Source organism: Condylura cristata, unplaced genomic scaffold (assembly GCF_000260355.1).
Source record: "Condylura cristata isolate star-nosed mole 26May11 unplaced genomic scaffold, ConCri1.0 scaffold00002, whole genome shotgun sequence".
Taxonomy (NCBI): domain Eukaryota; kingdom Metazoa; phylum Chordata; class Mammalia; order Eulipotyphla; family Talpidae; genus Condylura; species Condylura cristata.
Window position 1 is genome coordinate 34,514,515 of NW_004567103.1, and position 23,288 is coordinate 34,537,802.

A 23,288-nucleotide genomic window follows, 5' to 3' on the forward strand; every position below is an offset into this window, starting at 1 on the left:
TTCCTCCTTTCCTCCCTCCCTCCATCCCTCCCTCCTTCCTCCCCTCCCTCCCTCCTTCTATCCTCTCCTTTCTTTCTTTTTGCAGCTCTGTGTGCTGTCCCATAGAAAACCTGTCTCAAAGAAATTGTCTATAAAATCAAATATATTTGAAAGAAAAATGGGAAAGTGTGGGGAGGGCTATTTATTTATTCTTAAAGATTTTTTTTAGTTTTATGAATACAAAACTGGTGTACAGGCCAGAGGATTCACCAGAGACAAAGTGGGGAGCAGAACAGGCAGACTGACAAAGTACACTGCTGAGGGGAGCAGCAGTGAGATAGGAGAGATCTGCCCCCATGTGAACCTCCCCCACCCAGGACTGAGCCTGCATTGAAGGCTGTGACTAGCTTCACAGCACTGCACTTTAACCTGCTGCACCACCAGGGAGGGCCCCTAAAGTGTGTGTGTTGGGGGGGAGGGAGGTTAGATACATTACAAGTCACAGGAATTTATATTTGGAGGTAGACCTAAAATTCCTTTTAGTCTATGGATAATCTCACATTAACACATGATTCATTAAATATATCTGGGTTCTGTATTTCAGGGATAATTTATACCATGAAGAAAGAACAGATTTTTTTGGTTTCTGTATGTCTGCTCCTTAGCTGTGCCTCTACCCCTATTAATGCAATTCCTGAGGAAGGTGAAGAAATTACAAATGTCACAGGTAAAAGCTTAAAAGCATTCCTCTTTCAACTCATCTTATTCAAAGTTTTCAATTTTAAATATTTAACATATTTTCTACCCTGAGTGGGAAAATTAGTTTTCAGAAAAATGAAATATTTTCTTAAGAAATATGCTGCATGTAATGTGTTCAAAAACATAAACTTAGGCCCCCAAAAAGTGTCACAAGCAAAAAAGACTTTTTGTAAGATTGTAATATTAAACAGCGACAGATGACTGGGAAATTAATTGCAAAAAGCAAAATTCTGTATAAGTAACTGAATGTTCATGCCAACCTTTGGCTGTACAGGAAGAATAAAGAAAACATAGGTACCTGTGTTTTCAGTAACACTCCTTCTTGCCTTTATTTCCCATGAGTCCAGTGGGAGAACTTAGTCACACAGGACACTGAGAAGTGAGTGCTTAGCACATAAAGTGTTGAATATAAACACAAAATACTAACAACAATCAAAGAGAAAACTGTAGTGATTGCTATTACAGACTTATTTCTTTCTTGAACTTGATGTATGCCAAGTTACTAAATTCCTGATAGAAATTTCATTATTGATAACAATGGGAAAATATAACAAAGTGATAGGTTCTATTTATGTGTTTGACGTACAAAAGATTTCCATAAAAAAAAAACTTATTTCATATTTCCAACAGCTCTTTAATTTTGTTAAGTGTTCAATGTTGCTGTTGACAAAGAATACACACATTTTATGTGCCTGAAACAGGAGAAAAGGCCAGGGAGGCAGTGATGACAAAGACGGGGTTTCAAGACTCTTGCATTTTCACAGGGGACTCTAAAGGGTGGATAGGTTATTTCAGTAGAAATATGCTTTGGGCACTGCTGATGACACGAAGTGGGAGGTGCAAACATCCATGCTCAGCAATCTAAGAATGTGGCATTGGGATTCTGCTCAGTGCTACATACTCCACCACTGAGCCTGCACCCAAGAACGAGTCACCTGGGGAAGGTCTGAAAATCTGGACCCTGAACCACAGCTGCCAAGAAGGCTCCATCTAAATTGCCTCCAGATGGCTAGTAGAAGTGAGACGAAAACCTGGCTGCTTTCAAAAGACTTACTCACATTTGATCTCCTGTGTGAAATATAAGGCTTATTGTTCTAGATCATACATAATCATATATGTGTGTATACATACATACATATATATAAACACACACACACTTTTATATATATATATATATATATATAAAATAACATTCCATAGATGGAATGTTATGTAATAAAGTAAAAACCCAGAAGATGTCAAAAGAATGAGGAATCTATCAATCAAGGATATGATATATCCCTGAAAATTACCATAAGCCTTTCATCCAACATGCCAGGATAGGGGTGAGATTACAATCATCAGACTGTGAGATGCAAATGTAAGAGATCATTGATGAAACATGATTAAATATAGGCCACAATTGTATTGATCTGATTCTGTCAGATTAAAGTCCTGGTGATGGTCCATCCCTTCTTGTGCTCCAGTTTCCAGGCCTTAGGCAGATGCATGTCATTAACATTTGTTAAGTCTCAGCAAAATGATCCCTGATCCCTTCAGACAAGCTTAAGTATCCTATTATGCCTTCACACAATGCCAGAAAGTTCCTGAATGTTTCTGTAAGTCTTTAGTGTCTGCTTGTTCACGAAAGAGGGAGGAATACTGCCACCTACTTTATTATCTTAGCTGCCTTGACCTAATGTTCACTTTCAAAAGGTTTATCCAAGGGAAAAAATGCAAGCAAGACAGACTTTGATCCCTTTTGATCAGGTTCCATGGCAAGTGACCAACAGGACAGATTTGACACTCTCCCACTAGAGGAATGTGATGCCCCAGTGTGGTCCACACGCTCACTGACCTTGACATTCTAATAGTAAGGGTTTCATGTAAGAAATAAATGAAGGTTGAAAGGTCAAGAAAAATAAAAGCTAACTTAGCATTTTCTTCAGAAACGTGATGCAAAATCATCATGAGCTTTCAGCATTTGAAAACTTTTTTAGTATTTAGAAAATGAATTTTAGAGAAAAATAGTTGATGGAAATTATAAAACTGAGTCTATGTGCCTCACATAAATGCCAGTTTAGGCAACTTAACCATAAGACCTGTACCAATATCACTTAAGTTATTAAGAACATGTGAGATATCTGGTGTGAAACTTACATAGGGGTTAATTCTAATTTCTAAAGCTCTCACGGTGTGAAGCGAACAGAGCAATTAAATTTGGAAGTACTGTTTTATAATTTGTAAAATCATGATAACAATGCTTAACTCAGAAAGCACTTGCTATTATTAAATAACTGAATCACCAAATGTGTGGAGTACTTACTGGGGAAATATTAGACAAGCTACGCAACTAAGGGACCGATCTTCAATTTTGTGGTGCACTGGCACCACCTGGTGGTACAGGTACTAAATACCTGCTTTCCTTCTTGTTACAGAAAATGTAAAATCGTTAGTATGAAGAAAAAGACTACACAATATATTAAATTTGAAAAGTGGCAGAATTTCCTAAATGAAAAAAGAATCTGTCAGAAACTATTTATGTTTACGAAACAGCTCTTCTGAACATAAACATTAGCCTAGTTCACTCCCTGTCTTCTGCAGGTGATCTGTATTAAAGATGCCTGAGTGAAGGACTGTTTTCTTTACTTGTATCTTAAGTTCTACAGCAACAGTGATTTAGGAATCAGGGGCCATCCTATGAGAAGTACTATAGGTATAGTAACTATAGGATTAAAAATGTCAGATTATTTTTATTCCAAGATCGTGTCTCAAAATTACTTAAGTGGCTTTTTAGGTTCTGAGAGCAGTTTCTAAGTCTAGCTATTTTTAGAACTGACTGGGCAAATTTTTATCCATCCCTTAAATACGTATCTAGAGTGTACAAACACAAATGTAATGATATTAACTTAATGATGTTTACCAGAGGTCTGCTCTCGGTCAGATAATCTATTGGGGTCTTTGATACAAAACTTCCTAGTTTCTGAAAACTTGTAAAAAAATATCAGAATTTCAGCTGGAATATAGTCTAAATATTTAAGTAAAGAAAATATAAACTACATTTATAATTATTCATAAAATATTTCCTTTAATTTTTACTCAGAAAAAGCTTTCAAGTTTTTTAATACAAACTAACAACTGTAACTTCAGTAATATAGTGAAAATTATCATTTTCAAAAGTGATTTTCCATTTATATATTTATCTTTAAAACAATTTTCATCAATTTTTTAAAATTCTATGAATATATACCGTATTATACTGTGAATTATACTGACTTATAATATGAATCATGCTCTGAACATATAATTATATAGGAAAAGGTACATGAGTATACAATTAATAAAAATTTTAAAAATCAAGGAAACTTAAAAACATTTAGAGGAAATGATAATTCTGAAGTCACCATATTTTACCAGAAACTTTTGATGTCTTGTGACATCTTTTTTTTTTTTTTAAGATTTATTTATTTAAGCACACAAAACTGGGGTATAGGCCAGAAGTGCATGAGCGGTGATATGATTCACCAGAGACAGAGTGGGGAGCAGAACAGGCAGATCCACAAAGTACAATGCTGAGGGGAGCAATGGGCGGGTCAGGAGAGGTCTGCGGCGCCAGGTGGATCACCTTCCAGGCAGGCGGGGATCAAACTCATGGGGAAGTGGCTTTAGCTTCTTAATGCTGTGCTTTAACCACCATGCCACCAGGGAGGGCCCTGTTTTGTGACACCTTTTAAAAACCGATTATATTCCAGATAATGTCATGAGTTTAAAGTATCTAGAAATAATTAAAATGACAAATAAATGATATTTAAATTGATATATTATCAAGAGCTAGTTACTCAATTGGATAAATTTATGTTATGTATGTTATAGAGGTTATTTGCTTTTAGTGACATTATATGATTGGTACAACAATTATTTTTAAATATCATATTGCTAAATACCTAAATGTATTTTACCAAATACATTGAGAAAAGTTGAAACAAAAGAGAAACAAGAAAGTTGAAACAAAAGTGTATAGGTGCATGAAATTCAGTGCCAGTTAAAGATTTGAGGAGTATTGTTAACCACCTGCTTAGCCAATCATGAAAATTTGCTTGGCCCCCAAAATAAGCACTGACCTGTGTAGGGAAAGTTCCTATCTCACGTATCCTTTTCTGTGTTATCTTTTCATATATTCAGCTTCAAAATTTACTGTTCTATAATTTCTATCAATCAATGCATTTCAATTGAAAATACAGTCAATTGAATTATCAACTGTCATATTCTGTCTATTAAAAACAGACCTTTTAAATTAAAAGTTGCAATATTGGTTGAAATAAAAATCACATGCCCATAGTATCAAATGAATCAAAAACATAATACCAAATTTTTATAGAAAGCTGTATGTTTAAACCTTCAAGACTGCATGGGCTACTTCTCATTCTATCACTCATATAGAAAATAAAAATTTATGTTCCAATTACATTGCTATAAAACACTTTAACATTATTAAATATGACTAGTACTTGACAATAATTCAGTTCATATTATTAGGATAACAAAATATCAGAATAAGTTGGTAAAATTACTAAAGCCAGCTTTTATGGTACACATATTTTCATAATTTCATGTAAGCTTTGAAATTAAGGGTAATTTAAAATTGATTCATTTTGATGGTTGCATACCCACACATATCCTTCTTCTCATGTTTTAAAAATATTCTATGTAACATTATTAAAGTGACATCCATTCATTTTTATTCTGTCAACATAAATTATTATAGGGTATTTTCAGACATTTCTTTTAAAGCTACTTTCACTTATTACCAGTTTTGGTAGATCACTATTGTCCTCTAAAAAGCAATCTGTGTTAGGTTACTATAAGATTTCAATAGCCAAGAAAAATCATCCTAAATTTCCTAGTAATAGTTGATTAGTAAAAACTATTAAGTCACCTATCAAATTATCAAAGTAGTCAACTATTAAAGTTTAGTTAGTAAGGCCTTTTTGTTTTGGTCATTTTATTAACTTTATCTACTTTTAATAACTTTGAGTAAGTTTTCATGATGTTACAACCTTTTGATGTTATACTCAGAATGAGGACATATTTGAAAAGGAAGTGAAAAGGAAACAAGACCATTTTTGTTGTATTGATATCGGACTTTCTATTGTATCTTTTATTTGTACCTTCTAGATTCGGAGTTGCCATCACTGAAACTTACACATTCATTTTGTGCAATGAAAGCAGATGACGGCCCATGCAAAGCAATGATGAAGAGATATTTTTTCAATATTCAAACTCAGCAGTGTGAAGAATTTATATATGGGGGGTGTGAAGGAAACCAGAATCGATTTGAAAGTGTGGAAGAGTGCAAGCAAACATGTATAAGAGGTAGGTAATAGGGAGGCACATCACCCAGAAGCCTGATCATAGATTCAAAATTTAGAAAAAATGCATTAAAATGATTTTACATTTGTGTCAACATGGAGTTGCTAAATGAAAAAAAGCCAGAAGGAGAAAGATAAATACCAGATGGTGTCATTTATATGTGAATATAGAATACCACACACATAGGGTCAAACAAAGACTGACTATAAAACCAATCCTTGAAAAATGACCATAGGTCCTGAGACATACAGGAAGGGAAGAAGAGGGTGAGGAACGAGGGAAGAAGAGGGGGAGGGGTGAGGACATGCACAGCTATGGTGAACTCTGGGTGTTTTTGGTGGTGGGAGAGCTACGATGACCAAATCTATACTGTTAAAATGTTAGAAAAAATGTTAAACTTAGTAAATAAAAAGATTCATGAATTTTTTTCACATTCCCAGCACATATATTATTTTTCACTTTTATAATAGTATAAAATATTTTAAGCCCCATTTATTGACCTATACTTTTCTCCATCATGCAGATGGAAAAAACCTTTTTGTCCATACAGCAGGTTGTGTATCTTCAATAATCTGAGTGGCATTCAACTATGAGTGAGTGATTAACCACTCTGACTTAGTTTTTCCTTTATCAATACAATGATCTCATAGCTCTCCAAGTCCAGATAACAGAACTGAGAATTCACTTTGAGGCTCTCAACAGCTACCAAATAGAAAATTTTAAGCTGCATTTAAAAGTGTATATATATATATATATATATTCTTTCTAGACTTGGAGTTCGAAAATATCATCCTACTGATACAATTACTACTAAACTTTGTCAAACATTTTTATTCTGCTTGAAAGCTATTAAAACATATATTTTTGCAAATTTTACAAATTATAATGTATGTTCTTTTATCTTTTCTTACCGATAAATTTACTGGTATACATTTACTACTATAAACCTAAGTAATTACTGTTCAAAATTTTCAATGTTTTTATCTGTATGATTAATATAAATTGTGAACTACTAGAGGGAATTTTTATTTACTCAGTTACTCATCCCAAACTTCTCCATAGCATGTTCTTAAAATTAGTTGAATTGAATTCTAATGCCACAGAGATGGCATCTTTAGTTAGTAATATTAGGTGTCTTGTTTTTGCAAAGCAGGCAGCTCTGCATTCTCATTCTGATACAAAATAATTTTTACAAACTTTGTTAGCTATTGGCCTGTGGGAAAATGACTGTGTAGCTCTGAGATGGCAGATTGTGTGTTCCAACCTGATAAAAAAGAATTGATGGAATACATTTCTTTGATCTCAGAGCATTTACTCCCCTCTTCTTTCTATAGAGGTCTTAGAAATGTTTTTAACACAGGACCTTGCTGGTGATACAAGGAGTATGAAGCAATCTGCAGTCACTGCAGCACAAATTCAATCGCTGGCAGGGAGGTGACCCACATGGCACAGCAGACCTCTGTTTACCTGCCCGCTGCTCCCCTCAGCAGCGTACTTAATCAATCTGCTTGTTCTGCTCCCCACTCTGTGTTGGGTGAATTCTTTCACTCCCGCACCTCTGGCCTGTACCCCAGCATAAACAAACAAATCTTTAAAAAAAAAAAAAAAAAGAAATGTTTTTAATATAGATTAGCCAGGTCAGTGGTCCAGTGATCCTCTATGATGCCCTTGGGATTGCCTGGCCATTTTCCATTCATCACAGGTTTCTACATGCTGTTTCTGTTCATTCTGAGTCAGTATTCTTATGTGTTATTGATCAGTTGAATACCTTGGCTTAAGTGTCTGTTTGCCTAATTCTTCATAATCAAAAGAACAAAAGCAATTAATTATTTCAATTCATTATAAATTGTGGTAATTGGTATTCATATATTGTCTCTTGTAGATTATCCAAAGGTTAAATGGACAAAGACAACATTGAGAAAAGGTGAACATTCTTTTGTGTGCTATCAAAAATTATGTAAGGAAATTTAATTCAGATGTTGCTTGTCCTAGGCTAGATCACTACATTGTCTCTCTTTTTAAATCACTGATCTCTTCATAATCTCAGTACTAGACGAATTTGGCTAGATTTATCCAACTTCCCCTGAGTAGGGATGTGTTTGAGCTGTCAACAGTCTTTATGTCAAGTCAGTGTAGATAGTTAACACTAAGTTATTACTTAGTATATGCTTATTTAGTATATGCTTATATATTTTACATTTTGTTACTTAACCTATACATTTAATGTATTTAGTAAAAAGTAATTTTTGATGATAATATCAGCACAAGAATAATGTTATCAACAGATCAAGGAAGCAATCCTCCTCTCACTAAAGTTGTAGAAGCTTGATTTTACCCAATTACAAGTTATGGAAATTACATCTGAAAGAGAAAATTTTTGAACAAAGAGATTAAATTATTTACCTCAAGCCATGGAAGAGCTATAAAATTCAGAGTATGTTTAATTTTACTCTTTGATTTAGTTGTGATTTATAAATTTACAGTTTATAAATTCAGTGGCAAAGCATGCATAAACATAAGCAAACATAAGCAAATTTATTGACTGACTTGTTTCTGAATAGCCTAGATATTAATCTTTATAAAAAAATGCTTGATAACTCAACTAGATGAACCTCACAATTGTAATAATAGAATATAGCACATTTCCAAATAGAGTTTTTGTGGCGCAAATAAAAGATAGCTTCATGAGAGGAAATACTGGGGTTTTTTTCCCCCAAAATTCAGACTAAGCAAAAAATTATATGAGATCAATTATATGATTTATTTATGCTATTTATTTATATATTTTTATAATATGATAATTATATATTTATAATTACATTTATATAAGGTAAATGCACTTAACTGTTCTGTAATATAACATATATTGATTCAGAATTTAATCATTCTTTATTGCTCTTATACATAAATGAGAAAAAACTGTGAGTGCTCAGATGCTAAAACCAATCTATAATTGGTTGGTTTTCTGCAGACCTCACTAAAAATACCAATTTGAAGTTAACTTGATGTGATTCCTAGCATCAGAATCTAAGCAAGATAATGGACAATTCAAGTCTGAAGGAAAGTTTGGTCTAAGACAATGAGTTGCCAAGGGAAGTCTGTGATGTGTGGGGCTGGCATGTGGCTTAAAGTCTTTGTTCTGCCTGCTCAGTTTTAACTGAGCATCATTTCAGAGCAAGAAATTAATATGCCGACTCATTAAGAATGCTACTTTATTTACTCTGAATACAAGGCACAGGTTTCTTAAATTGTAACAGTAAGTATTTTAAACTGTATACCTATACAGAATCATTTTATATGTGAACAATTTCAACTTTATCCTAAAATAAATTGATGTCCTAAAATGTTGCCTCATATAAAAACAACAATTTCCATTTGTACATTTTCTTAATTATACTTTTCCACCTAGTTAGTTACCATTTTCTTTCTGTTCATGAAATAAGTTTACCCGTTCCTCTTAGTTAGGTATAAGACTCATATATCCTCTGTTATAATGACTTGACATTTTATAAGAAGTACTTACTCATATAAAAAAAAAATCAAAATGTTAACAATTATTTTTCCACTTCCTATATAAAGGTGTTACAACATTTAAAGAATTTATCCTTGTCACATATAGAAAACCACACCTTATTACTATGGAAATAATGGCAGCATTCATCTTGAGAAAACAAGGGATACCAAACAAAATAAATTTCAAATTGGTACTTCAATAAGTTGGCAAAGTAGGTACTTACAGTGGCAGGTTTTATTAATAAAGTAATTTTTCATAAGAGATTAGCTTCTGCAGATCTGCAACTGTTGCAGAAATCATTAACATTATTAAATGCCTGCTATTTTTATTAAAACACTGCTGAGTATTGCTTCTCTGAGACTGAAGATCAAGTTGCTTTAAGATATGAAAACAACTACAACTCATCTTTGTCACTGTAGTAACATAGCTGCAGAGGGGGAAATGTCTTTTACAATTATATTTTCAAAATAAATTCAACTCTTCTCTTCACATAGATGTTTACCTGTACAGGAAGCTTGTAACGTAGGTCATGGTGACACAACTTTTACAGCAGCCTGTTTAGCCTGGTTTGGAGGACTATCAAAGAATGGGTATTCAACTTTTACAAAAGCCTCTTTAATCCATGAGCATGTATTTCCTTTCTGCTTCTGCAGTGTTGGAGTCATTCCAATGTCTGAGAGAAGAAAAATAAGAGACACTGCTAAGAGATATAATCCATAGCACAGACCAACATAAGACTTCAGGAAATTCTAAGAATAGCCACGAAAAACATTCATACTCCTCAAAGCTGCTTCTCCAATTTTTCTAATTGAAACCATTCTTATAGAGGCAACTCATTATATTCCTTTCCCTAATAATAACCCACTCCTAAAAAGTAAGAAATAGTCATAGATCTTCCCTAAGTATAAATACATATATGCTTAAAAATATGAAAGCCAAAATTTTGCAATAATATTTTATACTTCCCAACTAGTGCAAAACAGCCTCATATAGATTTTATTCTCTTGATTTATAAAATGGTTGACTCCCTATTAATTTACTATGAGAAATTTAGAACTTGAAATTTCAATAGCAAAAAAAATGTGTGACTAATTTAGTTGTATATTCCATATTCTAAATGTTACAAGAGATAGAGTAGATAATTTTATTATTGTATAGCTGTGGATAGTTACATTTTAATATCTTTAAACATTTCTCATTTACTCCTTAAATAGTTTCTACTTATTAATTCATTTACTTATAATAACTAAATTGTTCGCAAAGATTAATATTGCTTTCTAACCTTTTCATAATTTCTAGAAAAGCCAGATTTCTGCTATTTGGAAGAAGATGCTGGGATCTGCAGAGGTTATATTACTAGATATTTTTATAACAATCAATCAAAGCAGTGTGAACGTTTCAAATATGGTGGGTGCCTTGGCAACCAAAATAACTTTGAGTCACTGGAAGAATGCAAGAACACCTGTGAGGATACATGTAAGTTTATTTCTCATCACATTTTTCTTCACTTATATGCATTCTTTTAAAAATAAGTCTCCTAGGGAATGTTCAGACTTATCTAGACTCTGCTTCAGCTACATAAATAAAAATACATTTATATTCGCTAATCTGATAGAAATTAGTCACTAAGTAAAAATTACATAAAACAAAATAGTCCAGATAACTATAGAACTATTTCTGTAGATCGTATTTGATTTTTTCAAGTTACATAGTTTTCCTTTCCTAGAATACGTAATTTAGGCACAAGATTAAGACTGCTAAAATTCCTTAAGCTTATAACAATTTGAGGGCAAATAAATCTTTGGAACCTGTAGTCTAAACTTTATTGGCCATAAAGCTTTTCAACTGAGTGGCATAAACATTCACCATGACATTTTTTCTGACCAAGAATGACTAAGTTATTTGGGATACAGATGTAAGTACTGATCTGTATTTATTTCTACCCTTCACAAATTTAGCAAATGCAACTTGTTAAATTTAGTAATGTGAATATATTTTCTAGAAATCCACTTTTGTCAACACAACTGTCATGCTTTTTGTGTATGAGCTGAGAAGTTCTATTGTAATTCATTGTTTTTCTCCAGTGAATGTTTTGCAGGTAGATGATTACAGAACCCAAGCTGATCCTGTGCGTAATGACTCAGTTAGTTCACAGCCTACCACGGTCCCCAGATTATTGGGTAAGAATCTCATTTTTTATTGCTGCCAGAAAATATATCATCATGGTGACAATATAAGTGGAATGTACATTAGCACTGTACTTTAAAAATGTGTAGATGTTTTGTTTTTTTAGTTGCTGAAATCTTAAAATCCAAAAGATCTAAGAGCTTTAAATCCATAAAAGTGAAAATTTTACTCTTCTATTTAAAGTATGCTTTCAAGTAGATTTCTGATTACATATCACATGAATACTTCCCTCTGATATTAACGCTGTGCAAAAATTACCATATAAAGTGATGCTAGGAATTATCAGCTGCAATATCTGATGGTAAATCACTGTAATGGCAGTACTATGTAAAAGCCAAACTCAAGTAGCCTTAAAATGAGCAAGGCATTGGCAAGTTTCTCTGGTCTTAGTCACTGAGCAGATTAGGAATTTGTAAAATAAAAACCAATCCCAAAAGTTACATCATGCAAAGGAATTCTATTTTAAACTTCTGCAGAAATCTCTTCTGGGCTTCACCCTGTCAACATATATAGGAAATTTAAACAAACATACAGAAAATTGCCCACAAAAAAAGGACAACTGGAAAAATACTGTGAAAATCCTAGAAAATCAGTATGAGAAACCATACCGGTCTGAGCAGTTAGAAACAATCCAAAGCAAGTGAAACCTAATAGGATAAATGTAAGGTCCTTCCTATATTTACAAAAATCACATGGCTCGCTTGAGAACTGGAGATTTTGTTTAGAAGCAGTTCCTGTCAAAGTGTTGAGTAAACTTGGCATGAGTTGAAAGAGTCCTTTGGCTATTAAAATTATAACTGTAGGATATCAAGGGACACGGTGTTTGGGTCACAGATACTCAATCCTGGTCATACAGCAGAATTAGGTGAGTTTCAGAACCAGAATATCTTTAGTCATCTCCTTACAGCCAACAAATAAAAGCAAGCAAGTAGACAACCCCCTGGGTAGATATAAAGCACTGGAAATGTTACCCATGACTTAACTAGAGAGGGATGTAAATATCCAGCTTAGGCTCATAGATAGGTTAAGTCTGTATGTTTTGCTTCAGCACTGAACATCATACTTAGAAGTCATAAGAATGGGCACTAAATGTGTAGAACTGGAAACTAGCAGAAGACATGTGGTCTTAGAGGGTGGGAACATTACATATGCTGCCACTACTAGTAACACTACCACATAAAAGGAGGATTAAGTTTCCCATATGCACCGTCCTTAGCCCACTCCATGTCAATTCCTCTGACTTCCACACTCTCCCTTATCTCGCACAACCAGCCTAAGAATCAGGATTAATGTGCCATAGTAAATATTTCTCTCTGTCAAATGCTTACTTTTGATGTAATATTTTTAAAAACAGATAGATGTCCCCAGGGATTAAATTCCCTCAAGTGCAAGCGTCCTCAGCAATGTTCTAATAGCCTTCACAAAGGGCTTGCAAAGTTTTTCAATAGTTGGAAAAGATGGTATATTTGAAATGCTTTCTGCTACTTTGATTTATAGTTAGAACAGTAAATACAATGTCAGCATGAATTTGAGTCAAAATTTAAAACGTTACATTGTTTACAATAATGTTGATAAGTAGCTGTAGAGTTCTGCTTTTTATATATATAATTAATTCCATTGCTTTGTTTCTTTGTGTCCTTCTAGCTTTGTGTCTTTCAATGACATTTTGTTTTACCTGATTAAATATCACATATGGAAAAGCATGTTAATCATATTGCTGTGAAAGATGTAAAAGTTCAGAGTGACAAATTTATTAGTGGTTTGAATGAAGCATGTAATACAATATATCTGCAAATAAAAATATAAATGAAATCAGTTTTGATATGTTTCAATATTTTTGGCTTGGTTTACTTTACCAATTCGAATAGAGATCTTCAATCACTTATATATAAAATGAAATATAAAATTCATGATTTTTGTCATGCACTCTACCAAAATAGAAAAGAGAAATAAAATAAGTGAGAAAGTAAATGAATTTCATATACTATATAATCCTAAAAGTTTACACCATTGTTCACTAAAAAACTGTAAAAAATTAGTGGTTATAAGAGTAAATTACGAAGGAAGAAATAAAATTCAAAATATGAATTTAAAACAATTTTAAAAGTATTCATATTTTAAGTAATAGACATATAAAGGATAATTCTTTCATATCAAATGCACTTAGAGTTAAGGAAACTGGTCTTCATTATCCTATCAAACTATTTTATCTTGTACTTCACATATTTGCTTCAAAATCTACTTTCTTCTAGCTAACCAGATGACTTTTACACTTTTTTTGGAGCATAATATATCCCTTTCTTTTTCTTCTGTTTTAAGCTTCCTAAGTTTATGTTACAATCCTAAATGTTATAATAGCTACTGTGAGAAGTTTGAGATGAAGAGGGGATAAATATACAGGGCGACAATGAAGATCTGCCTTCATCTCCTAAACCTACATGATCCCTTGTCTGCCCATCCAAGCTGCAGGATGTGGGGATGCAGCTGTTCTTCTCTGTTACCTAAGACCTCAATGATCCCCTCTTCATCCCATTTAAGTGGCAGAGAGCATAGGAAGGCAAGTGGGCCCCATGATCGTTAACCCTAGATCACAGGCCTTTGCCGAGGTCTACAAAGACACTCTTGACATTACAGCTCAAAAGTAATTACAACTGTTAAGAGTAATTATGTCAATAGGTTCTATTCTAATTTAAGAAAATATAGTTCTATGTTTATGTAAAACATTGTTTAAGGTGTTAGCCAAAGTGTAATATTCTCTGTGGTTAGGCTTTATTCTGATTTAAAATTTTTAGTATCTCTGAAGAGTTTTCATGCTCTCAAATAGCCTGACAGCCAATTTTCATCATTCATACAGTGAATTTACAGATTCACAAGAAAATATTACCATCTCTTCTGCCTCTCTTTGAAGATGTAATTACATGTAGAGTAATATCGCAACCATGGCAATTTTCTGGAGAGAGAATATCCCTCACCAACTAATAGCTACATGCATAGTAACATACCGCAGTTAATCACCAACACTGTCACCAACTCAAAAACCCACTGATAAAAACTTATGTGCATATTCCCAAAGAAGTATCTGTTCCTCAAAATGTGTTCTCAGAACAAAAAGCACAGACTCTTCCCCTAACTATCTAAGTATATATGCATGGTGAATCTGGTGCTTTTATATGCTGATTTTTGTGACAAGCTGACTTTCTAAAAATAGATAACCACTTTTGGAAAGGATCCATCAGAACCTTCTACTTCCTGGTAAGAACACTGGTGAGAAGCAAAAATGTAGCACTTCACCTCTGCCAAGGCTGCAGCCATCCAATGCAGTCACCCGAGGTGACACTGCCTGCTTTTGCTAATCCCTTTCTTCCTGGGCCAGCTCTGGTTTTAACAAAGATAATTTTTGCCCTGATCCTAGCACTCCTCCAGAGAAGTATTTCTCAGCCATAAATAACACATGGAAAGTATAAAAAGAGAAAATCACTGACTTCTAATTTAAAGAAATATTTTAAATGACATTAATTTTATATGAACAAGTACAATGATAGGAATAAATGCCTTATGTGTGTGTCCTTTATACAACGATACATGAAAACTTACAAATTACTACAATACGTACTACAAATAAATTAATAATGCCAATTAAATGGCACCTTTCTTTCATTATATATTAATTTGGTATTGAATACCATAGGAAGGTTAAGAATAGGAAAAATAGGCTTGAAAATCCTGAGTTGGCCTATATTATATGCCAACTACTTGAACATGAACAGTCTTTGCAGGGATGAGCTCAGGAAGCATTGATTAAAAAGTGTGTGGATTAGGGAAGTTCTGTGTTTTCTATGGACAGAGTAGAATGAAGTTTCTGCTTCTCTTTCATTTCTTAATGTTATTAAATGAACCAGCCAGATCAGTGAAAATATCAGAATGAAGAAAAGCCTGGAACTTGTATCATTATTTCTAGAATTAGTTCAGATTGAACAAGTCAACCAAGCTCAGGACTGCTATTCCTAAGACATGTTTCCTTGTTCAATGACCTATTTGATTAGATCTTCTGTTCAAACTTGATAAATTGCAATTCCATCCATGTCACTATAGGTAAGACTTATCTCACACATTCTGCACTTCAGCTTCAGTAAAGAGAGAATTAAGGAATCTCATATAAAGAAACTGTGACAACTTTCTATTTATCTGACAATTATTAAATATGTTTATTCACACCTTTCTATCCTATCTTGTTTATAGCTGGCATATCAAAGCAATCAAGAGTGCTGGTTTAATGGAAGATGACTGTGCATTCAAATTTCGGTTTTGCTCTTTGCTCTGTGGCCTTGAAAATATTACACAGCCTGTCCTCAGATTCTCATTTGTCATATGTGAAGAGTAATAGAATAAAAAAAAATTGTGACTATTAAATAACACATATGAAATCCTGAACCCAATTTTTAGTGTATTATAATATAACAGCTCAAAATAACTAATACTTTTTTATAACCATGATTACACAGTGTCAACTGTGACTTGAAGTAGGGAAAAAATAATCAGAGATTTTGTGTATATTGTGTACTGGGATCACTCTAAAACTTATTACCTAGTAGTTCTAAAATATAAAATATATTTAGCAAAAAAAAAAAAGAAAAAAAATATATATTTAGCAATATATTTGCATTACAGAGAGGAAATCACTGTCAATATCCTAGATATTTCCTTTAACATCTCTTTGCTATTTTTGTTTGCCAACTCATCACAAAGTAAATAAAATACAAAGATATAGAAGTAGCTTCTATAGGAGCTTCAACAGGATAGAATAAGCTCAATATAAAATAATATAGGAAACTTCTGGGTGACAACCACCCTCACTATCTGCTAAAACCATTCTTGTAGTCATCATTTTTCTCAATGATTACAAACTCAGCATTTTTTTTCTTTTTTTACATTTTAAAAGGAGAGGGTATTAGGAAAAAAAGAAAGAAAAATAGAGGCATCTGGATAATCACAGGGAGGCAGAGAGCTCCCTTTCAGCTTTTGATTCATTGGAATGTAAATGTAAATGTTTCATTCCATTCCCAGTTGTGTCTGTGTATATATGTGTGTTTGTATATGTTTAAGTTTGGACAAATTATAGTATTTTATTGAGTCTAAGATTCATCTTTTCCATATTTTGACATAGTTAAAATCATGATGAAGTATACATCTAATAGTGTACAGTTGTGTGATTGTGTGACTTTCTTCTTCCTCTTTAAGCAGTGCATAAATTTATCTTTAAATCAATGGCATCTTAAGTTCTTTGTAAATTATATTTTGCTGATCATGTGAGTCTTATGAGCAGTTATTATTCCTGTATTATACTCTTCCCTTTTTGAATGTATGAGTAGAGGAAAATAACAATAATAAATAAAATCATTGTAGTAAGGTTCACATTTTGTTAAACAACTTTTAGACTCTTTTAAACAGAGCATTTCCAACATTACGACTTGAATATAGCTCTTGCACAATTCCAATTCTAGAAATATCTCATCTAGGAATATTTTAACCAGTATACAAGATGGTCATAGGCCATTGTCTGGAATTAAATAGAAATCACCTTGATACATGAGTATTGAATATGCTAAATGCACTTTACCAAGTGGAATACTTTAACTATTCAATGCATATATTAAAAAGAATAAGGTACACATATGAATAAATGTAAAAATGTATCAACATAGTATTACAATAAACTTTTGCATAGCATACACAAATAACTGGGAGGATATAGATGTATATATATATCCAAACATTGATAATAGTTTAAGGGTAAAATTACAAAGCATGTTTATTTTATATTTGTTGTACTTTTGTGCTATTCAACATTATACAAAAAAAAGGTAATTAGAAGTCAAATTTTTTATCTTTTCATCACTACAAAATTATGGGGAAAATTATTCAACTCCCTGAAGCAGTCTCAGAAGACAAAAGACGTATTCAACAAATCATGAGGCAGTTCACAAAACCTAAGTGAGTTGGTAAGATCAAATCTAAATAGGTATGTAAAATGAGAACAACAGGAGACAGCATAAATATTCAGAGGGAGTATAAGATTTTAAGATTATTGTCTAAGTTAACACAACCACTTTACATAGAAAACAGACTTTGGAGCCCCACTTTACAGTTAAGCAGTCATACTATCAATAAATCATGGCAGTTCCTGGGAGAAAATAAGTGGATTCTGAATCCTGAAACCTGTCATAGACACTTAAATGGAAGGTATGCAACTTCTTGTTAATGGCAAGATCAAGACACAACACATATGGTGATTAAAATCTCTTTGGAAAATAAACAAGTCAGGTTAGTGCCATTTTCTTCTACCTGAAATTTCTGCAAACAATTATAATCTAGACCAAAAATCACATGGGCAGCTACTTCAAATTTTTTATATTTTCTTTCATTGTAGATATCAAAGTCTGGAGTTTGAATAGGTGAGTGTTATGTTTATCTAGGATAAATATGCTAACCAAAAATAGTCAAAGTTATTCCTCGTGGGATGCCAAAATTTCAATTTCCTCATTTTTTTTTCAGATTGAACTAGATGATAATCAAGAAATCAAAAAATCTTAGAGCTATAGTGTCCTTGAGAAACCACCTGCTTTATTATTTTAATTCTATGATTGTGTATGCTAGGAAAACTCAGTGATAGTTTTTCTACTTTGCGTTAAAGTGTACCTTTACATGTCAGGTATACTTCTCATGTTTCAAGAATAACGGCCTTATAAAGACTTCCCAACTGATAATTTATTAATTTATTAAAAACTTTTAACAGCTAACCACACATATTACACCATATTTAATGCTTAACTTCAAATTTTAACTATCAAAATAACTTTATTTCTAATGTAGGAATTTTGGTAATTGATCTGAATCAAAGGTGAGAGGGGCTTGATGATCTCTGTACTGATTAAATCAGAGCAAATTAAGTGACACAGACAACAGCTATTGCCAGATCAGTCAGAGACAGACATTTTTTGATTCAGAACAGGTATTTAGTTAAGAGGAACAAGTAAAGTCCGAGTACCAGAAAGTAGGCTGTCAGAAACCACAGAGACTTCCATGTAGTGCCAATCATACACCTTGAACAGTTCAACAAGTAGTGAAATAGTCTCTGATGTCATCTTGTGCTGGTCAACTGTCCATTCTCTAGCCAATCCCCTGCTTTTCTCATGTCCTGCCCATGTGATAGGCAACTCTTAACCCCTTGACTTCTGAGTGGACTGGGGCAGACATTCTTGGAAGACTAGGTAGCTAGAGACAGAAACTAGAGCTCATTTCCCCTCCAAACCTATGTGTATCTGACATGGTTTCAGGTACCACTTTAGAAACCCCTTTTGGTTCTAGCTTTGAACTGATAGTCGAGGCTCCCTATTTACCATAAGAGAGGTTCATCATTATCTCCAGCCTAGGAATTTTAGCTCCAAATGGACCAGGTTAGCTTGCTCTCACATTGCAATAGCCTTTATTTTGTAATGAGGCCAAATATAGGTTGTGAGCTAGAGGGAAAAAAAAAGATGAGTTTGCTACCTTTCAAGAGAAAACTCTGTCCTGAAATTGGAAGTTTAGGAAAATATTGCTTTTAAGACATACCTAACACCTTTTCATATACTTATGTGCAATTTGCTATAGGCTAATACAGTTAGTATATGAAATGCTCACATGAAATTAACATATAAACCATATTTCACCATACTGACATCTCTGCTATGAAACATCTTGTGCTTGCTGAGAGTCAAAAATAAAAAACCAAATTTCCTCAGTTCTCTGCCTCTCTAGTCATATAGTTGTGGTGAATTTTTTTGTTTGTTTTTGAACATAGGTGAAAACTTTGGAAGCTCATGAAGACAAAAGTGGTGATGACAGATAGACATGTATAAGTTGGAAACCCACAGCACACACACTGAAAAAGCATGAAGAGTAGGATTCCATTACAATGATACATTACAATGTATATTTTCTGGATAGTAGAACATTTCTGTTATAAAAAAAATTATTGGTGACAAATTTCAATATTTTCTAGTTAAGTACATATTCTCACCAAATACATTTTAAACTTATGAAGGCAACAGTCATGCCTTATAACTCCATAACAGGATGAGCTAAAAGATAATCTAGAACACATTATTTGACTGTTTTAGTTTCAATGATCCTGGAAAGTCTCTAGAAATTACAGACCCATTTATAGACCTAAATAAATGAAACTTAGTATTCTTTGTAATTAATTCTTGATTTTTATCACAAAATAACATCAACGTTCTAAAATTTATTTTCATGCATTCTTCCCTTAGTAGTCTTCACTCTTTCTTGTATATTTTCCAGAATTTTTTTTGCTACACAAACCATTATAATGTTTATTTCAATGTCTAGAAGACAGAGGAGGTAAAAAGAGGTCTATCAGTTTAAGATCTTTTTCTTTTTTTTGCACAAATTGTTTCATTGCATTCTTCTTTTAGTCTTTTCATCTGTGGTTCTCAAGTCAGCAGCTTCTTCTTGCTTTCTGAACAACCTATTTGTCGTCATTGGCTACTGTATTCCTCAAAGTTCTATTTTCTGCCAATGCTGAACATTTAGCACGTCATCTTTGCATTTGTTTTATTACTCATCTTTGGCAGAGACACTAAAATGTCTTATACTGATTCTTCATCATCCATCAACAAAGCTGCAGAATTTAGCTCTGCTATTAAAGAATGTCAGCTTTCTCTTACTAACAGGAATACCTGAAAGAGCTAAATACTACCATTGTGCATAACTATTGTGGCCCAATTAAGTACGGTAGAGGGAATGAAAACAATTTTATTTCTAAAAAGGAAGAAAATAAAGTACAGTATACAAGTCAAAACATGAGGAGGCGGTTTGGATTGATGATCTGAGTATTCCTTTTATCATCCTAGGAGTAATTTTTCTTCTTTTTTTGAAACTGGTTGGTCCTATTGACAGATTAATCTTATCTGTTGAGTTTAATGAATCTGTAAATGTTCTGTATTATTGGCTTTTGCAATATTCCTTCTCAGCAATTTCTAACTCATCTAGAACTGATGCTTCAATTCAAGAGAAAAATTCAGTACTAAGTAAAATTTATTATTAAGTAAAAACTTAATTGTTACTGTTCTGGTTCTTTAAGAACTTGCTACATCTGAATTTTTGTGTTTAAACTTGTGATTATTTTATAACATTCTGAACTTTTGTAGTCAAGAAAAGAAACTTCCTTTGCTTCTGTTTTTGTCATACAATGAATGAGGATTTGACTTAAGACTTTTTTGGAAGTTTTTCATGAGCAAATGAGATGTAGCCATAGATAATTTTCTTAAATGCCTATGGCTAATAAACTTTCAAAGGTTAAATTGTTAAGTGTGGTTGTTTTTATAGGAACAAATTAGTTGCATACAGCGAGAGTAATCATAATATGTACTTTCAGCAGATGTATCTAATTTTTAGTTATCGGAGAAAAGTGTCCAAATAAGAAACACTTCAGAGAATAGTTAACCATTTTGGTGGAAATGAAATACATTAATTTTACTAAGTACTACTTTAATTCATTCAGATTACTGTGCTACAGAAACCTGTAGAGCTCAGATAAATTATCATGTATGACTTAACATGATTTTTTTTGTTCATAGGATTTGATGGCCCCTCCTGGTGTCTGACGCCAGCAGACAGAGGACTGTGTCAAGCCAATGAGATCAGATTCTACTACAATTTAGACATTGGGAAATGTCGTCCATTTAAGTACAGTGGATGTGGAGGAAATGAAAACAATTTTATTTCTAAGAAAGCCTGTCTCAAGACTTGTAAAAAAGGTATAGAGGACATTCTTTCCACTCTAAATTAGCTTTTATAGTAATGTATTAAAATTATAAATGAACTTTATACTTTGTAAATGCTTTGAAAGTGTTATAATTCAATTAGTATTCCCTTTTCAACTACACTTAGCTAATATTGCTGGATGGTTTAACTGCAGGTTTTTGTTTTTTTTAACACATCTTCATATAAAGACAATCAGTTTTTAAACAAATCAACCTTCTTCTAATATTTACATACTAAGCTTTGATTTTAAAGTATTATACCAAAAGATATTGAAGTTTTCTTATAATGCACAAAATTGTAATGAATTTTCATCTGAAAGGAAAAATGGTGTATTTAAAACAGAGTAACATGTAAAAAAAAATCTGTAATTTCACAAGTCACACACAATAACAAAACACTTTTTAAATGAAATTAAAATGAATTTCTTACTAAAGATGATTAACAAAAAAACAACTGGCTTATCCACTTCCTTAGAAATATGTTATTCTGCACATAATAAAATAAAATAAAAGTTATTTAAAATAAAATAAAAATAAAAAGCTATTTAAACCAATTACATATCTTTGGCTTAAAACCTGAAAGTTAATTTGAGCAAATGTTAGATAAAATATGTTGTTGTGTTACTTTATCATGTATAAATTTGCTTCTTTTCCTTTCCTAGGTTTCATCCAAAAAATGTCAAAAGGAGGATTAATTAAAACCAAAAGAAAAAGAAAGAAGGAGTCAGTAAAAGTACTATATGAAAAAATTTCTGTTAAAAATATATAACTTTATATTACTCAATATTAATTCTGCTAAATATTTTAGATAAAACTTTTCATTATGTTTTCTAATATTGTCTTCAAATCCTTTTGAATTATATTTTTATGACTTTTCCATGTTTATATAATCTACTATAAATACATTTTGTATCAGAGTTGCTTCTCTAATCAAATTGTTTATTCTAGGTATATAACTTATTAACTGAGTACTATGAATTAGCCTATGAATTTGTTACCTTGCTATTTGTTACTTAACTAAAGATTACCATCCCAATGAACACATCAGATGAATTCATTTCTCATCTACGTGAGACTATGTTGTCACTTAACTTGTTTTGATCATATATAGATAATAACCTCCCGATAGCATGTTCCAAGATTAAAAGAAACAACTATTTTACACCAACCTCTTTTGAGGTTTTACCTCTAAAACAATGAAAAGCACCTTCTGATAATAAGCACTCAATTGTGCATTTGAAAACTGTTTGTAATAACAAATCACATGCTACATTCACTATACATACTTTACTTCTTTCTGAACTAACCAAGACCGATTTCATCCTTCTATTTTTTAACTTCTATCACTCTTGACTAAACCATATTTGAACAGAAAACAACAACTCTTTATCATCTGCCTGGATGATACTCTTTTTAAAAATAAAAATTTTATTGTACTACCATTGTTTACAATACTACATACAGTTTGATAGCACAATTCCTAGCTGACAATGTATATATGTCTCACTTCATCCACAACCAAAATCCCAGTACCTCCTACATTATCAAACTGACTCACTAAACCATTCCTCTGGCCATTCCTCCTTCCCCTCTGCTATCAAAATATTTTTCTACAGTCTGAGTCATTTTTATTGTGTTTTGTCATTTGCTTTATTTATGTTACTATAGATGGGAGT

The 23,288-nt window shown here is 32.6% G+C and overlaps 1 protein-coding gene across 2 annotated transcripts in view; it reads left to right on the plus strand.

Moving 5' to 3' along the window:
* TFPI (tissue factor pathway inhibitor (lipoprotein-associated coagulation inhibitor)) overlaps positions 1-22,381 on the plus strand; it is a 24,880-nt gene extending 2,499 nt beyond the window's left edge. The window contains exons 2-8 of one of the 2 annotated variants that reach the window (XM_004674455.2): positions 584-706; positions 5,893-6,090; positions 7,970-8,011; positions 10,901-11,077; positions 11,686-11,781; positions 21,427-21,606; positions 22,275-22,381. In XM_004674455.2, the coding sequence (XP_004674512.1) occupies positions 598-706; positions 5,893-6,090; positions 7,970-8,011; positions 10,901-11,077; positions 11,686-11,781; positions 21,427-21,606; positions 22,275-22,381 (909 nt within the window). In that variant the 5' untranslated portion in view covers positions 584-597. Of the gene's footprint in view, positions 1-583; positions 707-5,892; positions 6,091-7,969; positions 8,012-10,900; positions 11,078-11,685; positions 11,782-13,432; positions 13,555-21,426; positions 21,607-22,274 lie in introns of those variants that run through there. The other variant, XM_012726080.1, reaches the window with a different exon arrangement.
* Positions 22,382-23,288: the final 907 nt, after the last annotated feature.